This window comes from Scatophagus argus, chromosome 15 (genome assembly GCF_020382885.2).
Source record: "Scatophagus argus isolate fScaArg1 chromosome 15, fScaArg1.pri, whole genome shotgun sequence".
Lineage (NCBI taxonomy): Eukaryota > Metazoa > Chordata > Actinopteri > Scatophagidae > Scatophagus > Scatophagus argus.
Window position 1 is genome coordinate 12,988,541 of NC_058507.1, and position 17,078 is coordinate 13,005,618.

The 17,078-nt window shown below is 42.9% G+C and overlaps 2 protein-coding genes across 5 annotated transcripts in view; one reads left to right on the forward strand and one right to left on the reverse strand.

Moving 5' to 3' along the window:
- Nucleotides 1–5,165, forward strand: part of ttll5 (tubulin tyrosine ligase-like family, member 5) — a 45,852-nt gene extending 40,687 nt beyond the window's left edge. For all 4 annotated transcript variants that reach the window (XM_046412282.1, XM_046412284.1, XM_046412285.1 and 1 more), the window contains 2 exons: nt 9–91; nt 3,566–5,165. In XM_046412282.1, the coding sequence (XP_046268238.1) occupies nt 9–91; nt 3,566–3,618 (136 nt within the window). In that variant the 3' untranslated portion in view covers nt 3,619–5,165. The remainder of the gene's footprint in view (nt 1–8; nt 92–3,565) is intronic.
- Nucleotides 5,166–5,323: 158 nt separating this feature from the next.
- Nucleotides 5,324–15,955, reverse strand: tgfb3 (transforming growth factor, beta 3). The gene is made up of 7 exons (XM_046412298.1): nt 15,169–15,955; nt 10,498–10,661; nt 9,068–9,197; nt 8,815–8,922; nt 7,202–7,346; nt 6,454–6,607; nt 5,324–6,361 (listed from the first exon to the last, which is right to left on the reverse strand). Exons 1-7 carry the CDS (start codon nt 15,512–15,514, stop codon nt 6,203–6,205), a joined length of 1,206 nt encoding a protein of 401 aa, XP_046268254.1. The 5' UTR covers nt 15,515–15,955; the 3' UTR covers nt 5,324–6,202.
- Between the last annotated feature and the right edge of the window lie 1,123 nt (nt 15,956–17,078).

Genomic DNA, 17,078 nt, shown 5'->3' on the forward strand with positions numbered 1-17,078 from the left:
CTCAACAGGCAGACGTCTGCAGAGAGTTCAGCCAGTGGAAGCGTGTCCAGTGGCCAGCACACAGCCTATGAAGCCATCTGTGGTAAAACAGGTGGGTCTGTTGGTGCAGTCCTACTCCTGCTCTATTTCTTCTAGCTCTCTTGGTGCTGTAGTCCTCAGGGAGAGGGAGGGAGTTATGCCCTCTCTATGCCAGTGTCAGTGATTACAGCCAGGCATAGTGGACATTCCCCACGGAGCACTGATAACCAACACTGGATATTTTTAGCCAGCTCCTGCATGCTTCATGGTGTGCAGGATGTGTAAGTATATTTTGCACACTGTAAAAAGTAACTGTGTTGTCAAAATAAAAAATAAATAGGTTGCAAACTTTAATTACACCCTTTTATATTTATATACACTCATCTGCCACTTTATTAGGTACTTGCTAGTACCGGGTTAGACCCTATTTTGCCTTCAAGAACTGCTTTAATTCTTTGTAGCATAGGTTCAACAAGGTGGTGGAAACATTCCTCATAGATATTGGTCCATATTGACATTATATCATCTCAGAGTTACTGCAAATTTGTTAGCTGCACATCCTGAGACAAATCTCCCATTCCACCATAACCCAAAAATGCTCTATTGCATTGAGATATGGTGACTGTGGAGGCCATTTGAGTATAGCGACCTCACTGTCGTGTTCAAGAAAGCAATTTGAAATGATTTGTGCTTTGTGACATGGCGTGCGATCCTGCTGGAAATAGCCATCAAAAGATGGATACAATGTGGTCATAAAGGGATGGACATGGTCAGCAACAATACTCAGGTAGGCTGTGGCAATTAAACAATGCTAAATTGGTACTAAGAGTCACAAAGTGTGCCAAAAAAATAAGTGGTTACAAGTGGTTACTTGACTTACTGTTGCCTTTCCATCATCTCAAAGCAGTCTGGCCATTGACCTCTGGCATCAACAAGGCATTTTCACTCACTCAGAAACACAGTTTCTGTTCTGCTATGTTTGAACTTCAGCAGGTTACCTTGACCATGTCCACATGCCTAAATGCGTTGAGTTGCTGTCTTGTGATTGGCCGATTAGATATTTGCCTTAACAAGCAGAGGAACAGGTGTACCTAATAAAGTGGCCGATGATTGTATATTAAAATCACATTTGGTATAACACTCTTTACAGTTAATGCCAAGTGGAATTGAAGCAGCCAGACGTAATTGGATATAAATGAACATTGCAGTGTGATAATTTACTGTTTGATCATATACTCTGTATGACTAGAGGTTCAGTTACTTCTGAAGGGTAAGGAGACACACCAGTGATGACTTCTTTCTTCTGTAATGAGATCCAGTGATGGGAACAGTTCGGGCATTCCCATCTGTTGGTCATTCCCATGCAGTTGTAATTACTGTCCATCCGCCAGAAGGGCTGTCCAGTCCTACCCCAGAGAATGAAAAATGTAGCTGGGTCCTTGCTAACTTTATTATTGTCAGTGCACTGCAATTGTGTGTGTGCTTGCACTCACGTGTGCCCTGTCAGCCTGCCCGGTTTCCACAACTCTTTCCATTCTAAGCAAAGTGTTGAGCTTTTTGCAGTCACAGTGATATTAAGCAGTTTGCACCAGTGAACACATGTTTGCATGATCAAGGACTTTTTCCACGGAACTATACGTTAACATTAGCCAATCATACCATTCATCATATCACGTGAGTGTCACAGTCAAGCCCGACCAGAGATCAGCTCGACGGAAAAACACAGTAGCTGTGCGCTACCCAGTCCCAGCCCCAACCCACCCCAAAAAAATTGTGTGCTTATGTGTGTGTGTCTGTGACCAGAACATTTCTTTTCGTTCTCCCTCTCCCCCCCAAAAAAAATATGAAGGCTGGCTTAGGTTAACAAACATCTTATAAACTCATCAATTACTGTAACTGGATCCGTTGGGAGAAGCTTCTGAATTTCATGAATGCATTTTTTCCATCGTTCAGGGCACACAGGGTGGGGGAGATGCTTCTCTCTCCAGTTTAAAAAAAATGTCTGAACCAGAGGGAAAAAAATACCAGCACCAAAACCAGTTAGGAAGACTGGTTTAACCATGAATGGGACTGGGAGTTGAACAGAGACTCAGTGTGGTGTTTTGTAGGGAGGAGGGTGTTATTAAAAAGGCCATAGCCTTTGTGGAGCTTAGGAGTGTGTCAGGTCTTTCTGCCTGCCAGGATACCTTTGTAGTTAGATGGCTGAGTTCCCCTGATCGACTCTGACAGGGAGTTAGAGTGGGGTCCAAATAGAGAGCATTCTCTATGATCAGCTGTCAGCCATCATTAATCACACGCTCCCTCTATCTCTCTCTTGTGCGCTCTCTTAATCTCTTTCTCTCTTTGCTCGTACAACTCTCCCCTCATCCTCTGAAAACTTTTTATGTTCACTCACCTCCCCCCTTTCCTTCTCTATTTCTCCTGTGTTCACTTATGACAAGAGGGGAGAGGAGGGGCTTTGATGAGGACCTATCAAATCTTACAAACCTAGATCATATTGACCACATGTGTTTTACAATGTTTCCCTTGAAGCTTTCTTGAAGTTCTCAGGGCTCCGCAGCTGGTGACTGTAGAGATTTATTGCTTTCAGTTTGAGGAGGAAATGAATGCTGCACTTGTGCCATTTAATGGCCATCTGATCATGTCAGCTTAGGCCCCTCTCTGTCAAAATAAGACGGTGTGGTAAATGTTGGGAAAGGAAGGTAGTTACTGGCTCTCTTCTCCATTTCAGATGTATTATGTATGTCAATGGATGTTTGATTCAAAAGTCACTAGTACCAATTTTTTCTTCCTTTAACAATCTATTTTATTAGGTCACTCAAAGATCAGGTCAAATGTATGTAAAATCAGCAGTGTATAATTATAGATTTCTTTGTATTTGAGTGTTAAGTTTCAAAGATCCTGAAATAATTAAGGAGGATAACAGATTATACTGTGTTTCTGTTTCACTTATTAGACTTTTGGGGTTAACAAAATGTTGACATCATTTCTTCCGTCATTTTTAGTTCTTAGTGTCATTTGGAGTTGGACAAGTCAAACAGAATGTTGTCCCTTTATCTTTCTTTTGCTGAGCTAGAGGAGGCTGCTTCCAGCAGTCATGTCATCGGACTGGAAGTCAGGGAGATGTTTTCCTTCTCCAGCTCAGTCAGGCCCCACGGTGTAAAAGAGCACCAAAATAAACAGAGTGTGCAGAGAGGGAATGAAAGGGAATACTGTTTAGGAGCACAAACACGGCAGCTCTAACTGTACTTGGAATGCCTTTTCTACTGGAAGGGTGGCCGCATGCCAGCCGATAGGATGAGGAGTGAGCGGGACAGCCGGACAAAAGGCTAAACATTGGGTTGGCCGAGCACAGCCACTGGTGGCTGCCTCGACTGAGAATTATTAAAAAGAGAAACAAAACATTCACCAGGAGGATTTTCTTTTGGAGTAAAACTCTTTCAGGTTTGACCTTAACAATATGTTTGTGTGCACATGGGCTCTGTGAAGAAAACCTTGTGCTGCCGTTCCTCCTCTTTTTATTAATGTTTCATCTGTTGCTTCCCAGGTCCTTCTGTATACCACAAACTGTTCCAGGGCCAGGAACCTGGTCACAGATGACACGAAGGCGATCAGAGGCATGTCCTGCCCCTCTGCCGGCCCGACAGGTGTCTCTGCATGTAACTACGTCCTTACAGAGGTGTATTCTGGGAAAGAACAACAGAAACAGAAAAAAGCATGCCAGATATCGAACAGGGCTCTATTAACTTCTCTATGATACAGCCACAGACACGCCAGCGGATGTTCTGCGAGGCCAGGAATGCCCAGCTTTGACGCAGGTTGGGATTTTGTTGCGTAGCTCAACATCATTTGGCCTTTTCCGCTCCCTAAACCCTTCCCCTCATCCCCCTTGGCTACACTCAGTCTATACGCCAACAGTTGTCTGCCCTAATTCTCTCCAAGCTACTGATGCCACAGAAAGATTTCACTGACAGATAGCTTCAGGCAGATGGTTCTTCAAGCCTCAGAGGCATTTTACATATGGGATTCAAAAATGTATTCTTTACTCATGCATGAATGGTATGCGCACCAGAAGCCGCTCACGTTGATTTTTCTTCCTCCTAAAAAAGTTGTACAATCAGGTGAAATGGAGGGGGTTTGCTGATAAAAGGCTTTTGAAAAGTATTGCCTGAAGACTCCTGTCATGTGTGGCTTTGGCAACAGATATATCAACTCCCAGTCCTTGTTGGAAGCCAAATTGCGGCCACATCTCACTCTTTGGCCATTGCCTAAGGATGAAGTACAACATCCTTTGCTTATGTGCTTAGTAAAGGAAAGTTTGATTGTTAGAGCTTAACTATGATTGGTCGCTGCCTTGTTCCCTGTTTACAAAGATGATGCCAGATGTTGCCGGGGGGAATACCGTTGGCTGGTTGATTGTTCCTGTTGACTGTTGGGATGTCGATGTTGTTTTACTTGGACTAAATGGACCAAATTTAATATTAAATAAGTTATTGTTATTGCATCAGTATTTGTTTACTGCACATTGTGTACCAAAAGGCATTAATGGCTGTTTCTGTAGCTGAAAGCATAATGTAAAGAGAAACTGCGGTTATGCACAGCCTTGCTGGCAATAAAGGTTGATGCTGCACCAGCAGACCAATATCCTTGTGGATATTCTGTTGCTTGGGACCATATAGTGAGTTGACTCAGGGTGTGTTGATAGAATTAAACATATCTGTTAAATATCAAGACATTCAGCAAATGTTTTATGCTGTCTTTGTCAGAAATACTTGAACTTCACGCATGTCTTTGTCATATATCAACTGATGATTATCATCTCAGTGGTTTTGCACAGATTTCAATGCAGTACAACAGAACTGGTTTTAATATACTTGATGGTATTTTTGTAGTGATTCATATTAAACTTCATGTTGCAGATATACTGCTGTTAAAGGCAGCGCATGCTGTGTTACAAGATACAATATATTGTCCTGTTGTTCACAGTCTGTTGTTTAATATGTTGCTGATTGTTTACAACACACATGCATGGAAATGTAATATTTTTTGGAATTATTTAGGCAGTCTGTATCAATCAACATTGAAATGAATACCTAGAAAACACTGAAACATGATGATCATGTCAATAAATGTATTTGTTAACCACACATGCTGTACACTGGAAGTTGTCAATCGCTGGACTGGATTTTTTTTTTTACTCTGGTCATCTAAATTTACCCTATTAGCCTTTAAAATAAAGTGCTCTGAAATACTTAATGAAAACAGAAAAACTAAATTCAACTCAGAAAAAATGAAAATAGAACAATTCTACCCAACTGTCCATTTTTTAATTAAAAAAAGTGTTTCCAAGAGTAATAAGGAAAACATTTACAGTTTGTGATCTATTTAAGTGTTCACTTAGTGACATACATCGTCTCATACAACAGAAAGGCTTCACTTTAAAACAGAAAAAAAGATCCCTGGAATCACCATCCTGTTGTATTACAGAGGTAAACATATCCATGGAAATACTACTTTGAAATAAAGGTTGGTTTCCAGCATGTTTTTATTTTGTTCCTAAGGTCATTTTTATTCAACAGCATTTAATCCTGAACAGTGTTGGGAGCTGTGGCGTGCACAGCGTCAGTTTCCAGCTGAGATGGTCGAAGGTGTCCTGTGTGATGTGTTTGTCCTCAACAAACTGTTATTTTTTGTTTCACCCTCTTTGATGTATTCCTATCAAGCGAGTTCAGTCTGCATTCTCAGCTATTTTCTCTTTTTTTTCCTTACTGCAAATACTTGATGTCTATTGACAACTATTGTTCTGCTCATTTTTAATTGGGCATTATGAAACGTTATGCAACACCGAGGTACAGGCCTTTCAAAATGCTGGAAGTTAAAAAAAAAAACAAAAACAAAACAAAACATGAAAAACAAGGCTTGAAGAGGTCTGATGGGTTTGAGAGCGTTAGTAAAGTGGTGTTTGACAAGTCTTCTGGGTAAATGCTGCCGATGATATTAGAGGAGAGTGGTGGACTGCATCTTTGTTTTTCGAGAGAGAGTTCGGCCAAGGCTAAAGCAGGGGTTGGAGGTGCTCGTGGAGGACAAACTGTACCATACGTGCCCCCCTCTAGCCCCCCCTATACCCGCTCCTGAGTAGTGCTCTGTGCCAACACGTCCCATGTGTCTCGCCTGGCCTTGGAGCCTAGCTGCATTTGCAGGACTTGACCACCATATTGGAGAGCTGCTCGACTTTAGGGTAGCGACCCACATAGTAGAGGATGGTGAGAGGCTCCAAGTCCTGAGGAACACAGCAGGGTGATGCAGATGCTTCTGGGTTCAACGTGTTGTACAGGCTCAGCAGCTATGGAAAAAAGAGCAGATGAAGATGGGAATCAGCCACCACATTTCCCAGACAGATTCACGACTTTAATGTGTTGTGGCGCTTCATCTCACCGAGCTATGGGTGGTGTCTGCACTGCGTAGGTAAGGACAGGGACCAGAGCAGAAGTTAGCATAGTACCCTTCAGGCTGATGGATCCACCTCCAGCCCAAATCCTGCCGGAAATTAATGTATAGTGGTCGCACACAGCAGTTCTCCTCATAATTGCTGCAGACGAGAGAGGACAAAGGGGATTACACACTTCCTTTCACAGACAACACACAATTTTAAGAGCTGTACAAATTTTCCTCCCAATGGCCTGACAGCCAGAGATGAGAGAGAGAGAGGTTTGGAAATTCCACTCTGAGGTGTGCCCTTATTTTCCCTCTTGGAGTTAGCCCAGGTGTTCTTGGTGCTGCCTGTCAGCCTGACAGAGGAAATCCAGAGCTGAGGAGACGGCGTGTAAGATGAGGTAGCGTTTGCTGGTCCTGGGACAGATCCCGACTTGTATCAGCTAATACTTCTGTCATGCTCGTCTGGGTGATTAACAAGATTATTCTATGTATCCTGTGCCCATGTACACTTCTTTCCTGTCATCTGTTTGAGACGTGACAGCCGATACATTCATTTCATGCCGTCTCAGCTGATATACTACTGCCGATATACCCCTCCTACTTGCAAGGCAATAATCATTGCCTTTTTAAATTTGCAGTACATTAAGTAGGTTAGTGTTCAAATCTCTAAAACTGACAGGTGCAGGTGCAGCCCATGAATAGTCCAAACAGAGCATTACATTTTCCAGGATAAGGAAATGTGCCTTACTTGAAGCAGTAATTGGTGTCAAGTGCCCGCTTGCGCCTGCGGGAGGAGGATTGGGCATCCAGCCTGTGGGAAGGGAGCATCATGAGGATGAGGTGGGGCAGCTCCTTTGGCTTTTTCACACGGCTCAGTTCATCATAGTCCCAACCTGCAAGGAGTGAGTCAGTGAGACTTTAGGGTACTAAGAAAGACTGCACAAAAATACTGAAGATTTGATAAGAGACCTGAAGATGTCTATACTTCAGGAGCAGACTTCAGTAGAAGCACAACTTTACTTTAATCAGTGAAGTCAACTGTAACTTTTATAGAAGGATACTGTAATATCCAGACTGGGCTTCACTCATTTTTGGCTCAATTTTCATTCTTCTCCTTATTCAACAGTGGTCCCAACTTCCTTCTTTCCTCCGTTCTTCCCCTTGGGCCTGCGTCTGCTCATCCAATCTACCCTTGATAGTTAAAGCAGTGGATATCTCAAGAGAGATGCTGCTGGTGGATATGCACGCCTCTCTTTAATTCGGGGCCAAGCGTCTGAGCGCCGTGGCAGCACATTCCTTGTGGCCAATCCAGTCGGGAGTGTTCCCAGGACCGAGGGCCCGGGGGCCCCAGTGCTAAGTGAGATACCAGATCAATTGTATTCCCATGCTCTGTGTCTCTCTCTTCCTCTTAGAAAGGAAACCCACTATCCTACCAAAAACACCTCAGTAGGTATTGCTGAAAGAACATGTTAATGACTGGATTAAAGGGAACTCTTTTAGAGCATAATAAGGAGAGTGTTGTGAGTGCTGTTGTATTATAACCTGATTCTCATCAACCTAGCAAACACTGCATTGGAACATGCCCTGCACAATGGCTGACTAAGAGACAAATCGGGTTTCTTTAATTTGGCAGTGAGTGCAATGAAACAAAAGGCCTGTTGAGCCTTTAATGCCACTTAAAAAATAAAAATATCTAAACTCTAAATTACAGGTTAATCTGAAATATTTGGATTTGATCAAATCCTCTTCTATTTGGTCAAGTAAAGTATAGCAATCCCCTCTGTTAACACAGAAACAGATGCGGCATCCCGCTGCTGATAGCAAGTTTTATAGGAACATATTTAACACTGACAGAACACCTAATATCCTGCAAATATCCACTGATAATATACTGTAATAAGAACTCATAATCTAAAAATAGTTTTTGAATTTTGGAAACAATCAGCACAATAAACTAAACTGGAACCAAAAACAAACTCTTATTGTAACAGTTTATATTAGGTCCTGAGACCCACTAATGCAAATCATCATAAAAACCAGCACTGCCCCAATAGCTCTAATCTGAATAAACCAAATTTTTCAACAAACACGAGATGCCAATCTGCAACAATAGACAAATGAAACAGAATTCAAACAGATGTGAACGCTATCTGGCTCTTGATCATAAATACAAGCCAGCAGAACATCTTTTCACTGTGAATGGTCAAGAGCGGAGACATATACAGACTTTGTGACCACAGTCTGGCCCATGACACAAAAAATGCTGGAAACCTGCATGACAAGCGAGTCTGTGACTGAGATGAATTTAATCAGAGAACAAATTTAATCAGTTTAATTCTTGAAAGCAGTGAAGAGTCTCACCTTTGAACTTGACCTCCAGCACCTCATTGGCATTCTCAATAATGTCACCATTGGGCCTGAAAGTGTGGCAGGGACAATGCACACTGATCTCCAGGCCAAGATTGGTCTCTGAAGAGGAAAACAAGAGCAGAAGGATGTAAGGAGCTGACACTTTTCCCCGAGGCCAATATCTTTCATTTCCAACAAACCAGAGCTCTTTGGCAGGATATGTAATAAGGTGCGATGCAAGAAAAACTCAAGGTGTCCCACTCACGTCGGTACATCAGCCACTCCCTCACTGTCTCCGTAACATCAAAGGAGACCCACTCTTCCGTTCCCTTGGTCAGGACGTTCTTGCCCCCGATGTAGCGCTGTTTGGCTTTGGGGTCGTCTTTCTGGAGGATCTGCAAAGGAAAGATGAAAATGTGACCCAGCTGCATAAACTCTTTCTTTTGCACACATACACACACACACACACACACACACTGAACCAAAGCTGTCTGTCTGAGCCAGACTCTCCAGGATGCCTTGGGCCAAATGTCTACTCCTCATGGAAAAAGTGACTCTCAGTGTTGATATCCCCATTTTGCAAGTTAATGCCTGCGTGTTACCCTCCTGCCAATGAGAACCTGGCTGTCCTTCACATCAGCAGTTCAAACTTTGACTTTAGCCGGGCTCCCAGATGCAGAGTCAGGCAGTTTAGGAAAACAAGAAGCAGGGTTGCAGGTATCTTTGCAGGCATTCAAGCCTTAACTGTGTTATCATGTCGAGACCCCAAACATACAAAACTGACGATGGAGGAAAATGCAACAGTGCGGTTCAGACATCTCCATCAGCACCTCTCTGAACAAAGGTGTTTATCTGTGGTGAGAAATGTGTGTGTGTGTGTGTATTTGGGTGGTGGGTATGAGCACTTAGCCTGACAGCAGTGCTATGGATAACCAGGTTCCTGAACATTGTCAGGATCTAATCTGTCTTCCTGTGGGAACGAGGGGCCACAAGACTGCCAGCGTCAGCCCTCTGCCAATCAGCTTCAGTCTGAAAAGTGTGGGGGCGAGCAAGCAGCTCCGTTTACTCCCCCGGTGAGTGACCCTGCCTCTATCTCCTCCTAGGCCCCTGGAAACAATCTGAGGACCTGACAGTCTGTATTCAGTGCTGGCCAGAGCCTTGCCTCAGAGGCGGTATGCAGTCCGGAGACGCTTGTCTCCCTGGCAGGAAATGTTGGAACCTGATCATTACTCCTAGTCTCTCACGGGAGATTAATGAGGAAACCGAACAACCCCCCCCCACCCCCCCACCCCCAACACACACACACACACATCTAACAAATGCATGCTTTAGCTCAAACACACACAAATGCAGGTGGAGATCTATAAAACGCCATGTTGAAAGCATAACACCTTTTTGATCTAACAAGGATAGACAACTGCTTTGAGACTGACAGTTAAGAAAGAAGAAACTGCCGAATGGTAATCTAGGGTTTCTTAAAGACGGCTGTGCAAGCTCTTAAATTTGTCCTAATGTAGAATCCATTTCACTGTAAGCACATGGAATAATGATCAGCGCATGAAAAGAGGGGAGAGGGAGTTGGACACCCTAATATAAATGTTTTCATCTTTCTCACTGACCTGCACAAGGCTTCTGAGAGAAATAGAGCACATTACCCCCCCTGCGCTTTGCTAACAGAACGGTCAGTTCACACACCTGGTAGAGCTCAATTCTCTGCTCGTTTCTCTTGGCGCCGAGGTTGGGGATCCGCAGGGCTCGAAACTCGGCTCGGAACAAGTTGGTGGAGTTCTTCTCCATGGCAGATACGTTGAAGCGGAATAACTTGGAGGTGATACCCTTAGGGCAGTATTGGAGGTCATCTGCAGGTAGAGTGGAAATGATGATTCAACAGTGGATGCTATTAAATATCTGCTCTAAAAAAAGATCAGATTGGAACATTCATTGTTTCTTTTTGTAAGAATCCCTTTAAGCTCTTATCCATCTCTTACCTCACTGTCCTCATGTTATCAAAGCCTATTTTCCACTGACACCCTGACAGGGGAGGACATGTTTACTTTCTGATTATTAAAAAGTTTTTTTGCAGAGGATTTCCCTCTAGAAGTTTAAATAGTTTACAGATAAAAACAAACCTTTAATTTTTTTCACCATTTCTAGTCAATTCCAGGGAGATGTGGGCCATTACCACAAACCATCTGCTTATGCTTTGTGCGGTCCGAGTTAGCAACAAGTTGAAGTCATGAAATGAAAACCAAATGTCCCATGTGTAGTGGTGGTGGTGGTGGAGCAGGCTGCAGTGGGACAGCAGCTTGCCCCCCCGCCCCACCAAATCTGGAGCCCAACAGGTGCTCCGAGGGCTCGGACAACAGCCAACTATTCCCTGGACCCGAGAGGAACATGTGGGCTCATGTGCTGTGGGAGAACAATACCTGAGAAACCGACAAGGACGGCGACTCTCCCGCATGACAGTAACGCCACTGAATTCAAGTACTACCTCGCTGTTTACATGGTGTGGGCTTGTGTGTGTGTGTGTGTGAGATAGTGCACTGACCTTTAGAAGAATCAACTTAACAAATGGCCACATTGTGATTCTATCTGAAAAGTTTCCTGTTGTACTGAAACCTTTCCCCTTTACCATACCATAACACCATTGAGCAGTTTATTGATTTACCAGGCCAAGCACATGCAGTGTTGAGCAAAACAAGCACATAGCAAAGTTTTTATGGGCCAAGTGGAAACAGTCATTTACAGCCAAGCCATGGCTAATTTATTACCCTAAGCTTAATCTTTATTACCAAGCCTCAGATTTGCTGGTGGTTGAAAGAGGCACTGCACCTTTAGCTGATTTGCACCTCGAGCTGTTTCAGGACAAGTGGAAACTCAGAAGTTCAGTTGTTACTGTGTCATGCAAAAGGAACTTGCACATCTCCGAGTATCTGTACTTCATTTGACCCATAATCCTATTTCAGTGTCCTCCCAGTCATTATCTGATATTTCCACAAAGTTTTTTTTTTCAACTTTCCCTATTTTTAGGTGACCTTTTCAGCATTCATCCCCAGCCAGATATCTGTCCAGTGTTTCCACACAATCTATAAGGAGGAAACCTCAGTAGCCTTTTCCTCCCCTCACTCACTGCCCCCCCCACTGAAGGTGGAAAGCCCCACTTCGAAGGGGAGATTTGAAATTCTAATCAAGTCTTTGGTTTCCTTTTGGATGACCTCATTTTTCCCATTGCAATGGTTTTAGGTGGATTTCACATTATGGCTTATTTTTGCCAAGGGTCTGAAAGGTAATTTGTTCCATGTTGGTAAGTGGAGGGGATTGCTTGCATAATTACAATTAAATACAATCAATTTTCTGACCCCCATAACTTTTAGATGGTTGCTGTTAAGTCTGAGTGTTAGGATGCTGACAGTTTGGCCTGTTAACTGTTCAAAGCAGAACAGTCAATAAGCTTCTCAGGCATATTTTCTACCAGTAAATCCACTCAGAAATGAAGGTTTTTATTTTTTGGTGTTAAATGTTCGCTAAAAATTGTAATGTATATTTTAGGTGTTATGGAAGTAAAAAAACAAACAAAAAACAAAACAAAACAAAAAAAAAAAATAGATTTACTACTGCCTACTGATTTAGTTAAACTCTTAGATCAGATTCCATTTAGAGAATTCAGTTTTACTGCGGGATGTTCTCAACAGACATGCAGAAGTATATTTATAGACACATACAAAAGCTTTAAAAACAAAATGAAGTCCAGTTAAGCTCATTCTTATATTTACACTCAATTAAGTTGATCATAGACATGCTTTAACATGCGAGGGATTTAAAGGTAAAGACATTTTGGATGAGGTTGGACTAGCCCAGATGCTATCGACACACCCTCACACCCTCCGCCCGCCCACCCCCACCTCCACCCCCTGTGTCTGGGATCCTCTGACACCCAAACTCCTTGATAAAAACTCAGAGGAATCACCTCTCTATGCCCTTTTGCCCGGAGGATTGTCTGTGATGTCAGTCTCTCCAGACCATTGTGGAGGTAAACAAAGAAAGCACGAAGCACAGGGAAGCAGGTGCTAGCCAGCTGCTGAGGTGTCTAGGTCTCATAAAGGACAACAGACATTTCTTTGGAAACGTAGCAGCTTGAGTGCTCCATTGTCTAGTTGCAGTAAATAGCAGTATCTGAAATTAAAATTTGTATGCTTTATGCTGCTATGGTTTGATTTGCTTACTCATGATCCAGATGTTTAGTTTGAATAATACAGGTTGCAAATGCTGCTTTTGTATTAGAGAAGAGTCTTATTTTCTCCACTTCCTGCTCTGGCAGACACTGGCTGTCATGGCAGTTCACTACAGCAGTTGAGATAATGCGGTGCAGTTCTGTTCTGAAGAAAAACAACTTTAGCCCACCCCCCCCACTTGATTACGGATGAGGAAGCAAAAATGGTAAATGCGTGGGATTATGGGGGGGAAGATGCTGTTTCTTTGGGAACAGGCCAAAGACCTCTGTCTCTGTTTGTTCAGATGACATCATCTTTCTACTGTCCCCTGTATCAGATACCCTGCTGTCCTCAGCTCCAGTCCTCATTTCATAGTGACCCAACACTGAGGCAATGATTGGCTTGAAATTTCACTGAAACTGCAAGCTTCAGTGTGCAAGGGATGATCTGTCAGTGGATTCTTAAAAATGTTATTGTGCCAAAGGTCATCCTTCAGCTCAGTTATGCTTTTATCTCCTTGCTTCAACAGTATTTGGTTTGTGATGATAAAATGAGCCATGCTGACCTCCTGATGCACCAGACGAGGAAGATCTACTGCTGTCCAGGCTCAGTTATGCTTCATCTATTCATAAATGGCAAATGCCTTGATTTGCATTTGTAGTAATGTCTAGCAGAGTAGTCTGGAGCAAGTGGTGCATTCAAGTATGAGAGAAAAGTTTCTGTTTAACTTTTTAACAGGGCATGAAAAAAAGCAAAACTTGACTATGCTGCCAAATACTTCCACCTTCCAAAAACTGCGAATGTAAAACTCATTATATGCAGCAGGAATGAAAATGAACTACGCTGCAAAATTATCAAGGTGACAGACATTATGTTCCTACATACTACAACATGCCCTGCTCTCTTTAAAATTACATAATGGAAAGGATGAGAGAAGCGCTAATTAACGTATGTTGGCACTTCCTCTTAATTGAACTAAGATCCTCTTTCGGGAAGCTATTTAGTGTAAGTCGTGCTCATGCCTATCACCTACAGTGGCCTACAGAATGAGACCACTGTGATGTGTCCTGGGCACCTGGCCATCACTGATCCCACTCCTTAGACCTCTGTTTGTTTTGGGAACTCTGGCTACCTCTGACCAGTGGATAAACCCTGAACTGTGTATTTTGAATGTCAGAGGCACTTTGTGGGACCTGTGAAATGGATTTGATTCAGGGCTGATGCTGGAAGCGGCAGAGGCTCTGCTTAATGTCACAGCATAACATAAACACCTGTTGATTTCAAAATGGTAACACCATGCACTAACCGGCCTCTGACCCGTGAACAGGCACAAATCCAACTCTTCCACTTAAAAGCTAACTTCCTCTGGAGAATCTGCTGCTCGGTGAGCTTCTGTTTCTGATTTCTGGAACAATCAATGGACCATAGTTTATACAGGAAATACCAATATGGATGAACAAGGGAATTAGATCATAACAGAGAGCTACTCGGCTCCTTGCTACTAGAAAGAAATAGTAGGCAAATAGAAGTGAGAGTCGTAATAGAGAATGAAAAATATTGGGAAACTCACAGCCAGAAAATGGAAATGAGGTATTGGAGCTGGCAATAAATACTAGAGTTAACTGCCTGAGAATTTTCCCCGCTTAGGAATGTGTCAGACTTCGGTTGGAGTTCCCATGGCTTTGGTGTGAGGTATGTATGAGGAATGGTGCTCATTCCAATTAGACTGTTTATTTTGCCCTCTCCTTTGCGCGCCGCTCCACTACTCACAGGCGCGTCTGTGCGTAAGAGCTGCACAGATACGAGTGGACTCAACGCCAGCTGGAAAAATCAGATCTCTGTTTTGAGTCTGTTAGCTCACCTATAATAATATGGTATCAGGGTCGGATAAAAGTTTCTTGTTTTATGAGGTGAGATATTTAAATAGATTTGCACAAGTGAGTTTACAAAGGCATTTGGATCAAGTTTGAGCATCTACCTCTGTAGTAAAAATGTTGGCTGCGTGGCACAATGGCCACATAAAATATCCTGCCAATCACAAATAAATACTCCACCATATATTTTTTAATCACCCACAACATTTCAGTTTATGCCGTGAATATGGGGAGTTGCAAAATAAATACTGAATAATCACGATCAAAAACAATACACTTACTGTTTTCTGGTGAACCAGTCATCATGTTGAACTTGTAAATCTCTTTGGCATAGTACTCAGTCTCCGTGTTATCCTGTCCGCAGCTCTGCTGTCTGTCTCTTCCCAGCTCCTCAATGAGCTCCTTGGTGCTGTTATAAAGGGCCAGAACCTGATACGACACTTGATTTGAATCTGTTGTTTGAGGCGGACTGGTCAGCCGGAGTTTACTGAGAATCTGCCCCCGGACAGCCTCTACTCTCTTTTTCTTAATGTGGTCGATGTCCACAGTGGTGCAAGTGGATAGCGACAAAGTCATTGTCACACAATTTGAGAGCAGGAAAAACAGAAGTGCTTTGCCCAGATTCATATTTCACTCACAACCGAGGCTTGTCACGCAAAAGAAGACAAAGCAAAACTAAATTCCGATTTGAATAGAATCCCTTTTTCTCTTTTCATTCAGGTCGTGAGTGAGTTCTGATCCTGGAGGATTCCCATTTTCTCAAGTGCTATGTCATCTTTGCAAAATTCGCATTTGCATTGGAGCAAATCCGTGCCATTTTGGAAAATAATCTCAACTCTTCATTAAAACTCGTTATCCTACTCTTCATTCCCTCTTGTCTCATGCAAGCATCTCTTCTCTCCTTCCTGAGTTTATAGGGCACCGATATCTGCACCGCGGTTCAGTTTCTCCATTGCATTGGGCTCTTTCCATCCACTTGTGCTTTTGGAGTCAGCGCGCCTCTCTGTTGTCTCTCTGCAGTCCAGCCTCAAACACACTCAAGCGATCTCCACTCTCACTCATACTTTATACGTTCAAGTTGTGACGTTTTCGAGGGAGGGGCAGCAAGTTATAGCCTCTGTTGGGACAATGGGAACTGTCCAATCTGAAATTAATTTAATCAGGCTAAATATTTTATGTTGTCGAAGCTGTTTTTCAATCAAACTTAAGGAAACGTGCGTAATAACCTATTGGGCAATGTGTGATTTCGCAAGACCGGCTCTCGAATAAAGAAGTAAGCCCCACTGATTTGTCCAGGGAATATTTTTGTTTTCTGTCCTTTCTACGGATGGAGAGGACACGTACATCTGTATTTTATGAATAAGACTTACGTTAAGCAATGTTTTGCTGTGCGCTCATAAATTTCCATCTTGATGGGAGCTTGGCCTGACACTGAGTAGACTTTTATAATATCTAAGCCGTTGGACAATGCTGACCACATCCAAAACAAAGTTTTAGAGGAAAATAAAATGCATCTGGAAGTCTAAAGTTAACAAAAGGGACCTTGAAGGTGCGCAGGGAGCCCAGCCAGCTGCTGTGAACCGCTCGATGCTGCTACCGTTCAGCTTCTCCACAGTAACATAAAATATGCGCAACAGTGACATCTAGCGAACGTCAGTGGTAACGTCTAATACAGTTTTACGACTTCCTTTCTCAGAATGTGGCTCTATGGGGATGTTAACTGTGGTACACACACAGTGGACACACTGGACTAGATGAGATAATGTGATGGAGCTCCACTTGATTAAGGATGAGGCTATAAAAATGATAAAGGCATGGGGGCTGTGGGAAAGCTGCTGTTTGTTTGGTAAAAGGCAAACTTTGACTCTGATTGTTTAGATGACATCATTTTGCTACTAACCATCAGAGCTGGTCTTCATTTTTTACTGACCCCACAATGAGTCAGTAATTGGCCTGAGCTTTCACTGCAACTGCATGTTTGGTAATTTGGTGTCATGATGGGCCACTATGGTCCTTTGATGCACCAGTAACACGTCTAGATTGATATTGTAACTCAGGACAAATTCCTCCTAGGCTTTTAACCCTGCAGTGGGGGAGATAATACAGAATTTGAATAAGCAAGTAAGTAATTAAGTGAGTAGGTAAGTAAGTAAGTAAATATCTTAAAAATCAAGGGATGCAACATTTTTAT

What these genes read in the sequence shown, in the direction of transcription:
- tgfb3 (XM_046412298.1), bottom strand. Translation starts at nt 15,514, where the DNA reads ATGAATCTGGGCAAAGCACTTCTGTTTTTCCTGCTCTCAAATTGTGTG. An exon ending in GCTGGAGGTCAAGTTCAAAG is followed by an intron (nt 7,347 to 8,814) that starts GTGAGACTCTTC and finishes CACTCCTTGCAG; the next exon opens with GTTGGGACTATGATGAACTG. An exon ending in GACACCAATTACTGCTTCAA is followed by an intron (nt 6,608 to 7,201) that starts GTAAGGCACATT and finishes TCTCGTCTGCAG; the next exon opens with CAATTATGAGGAGAACTGCT.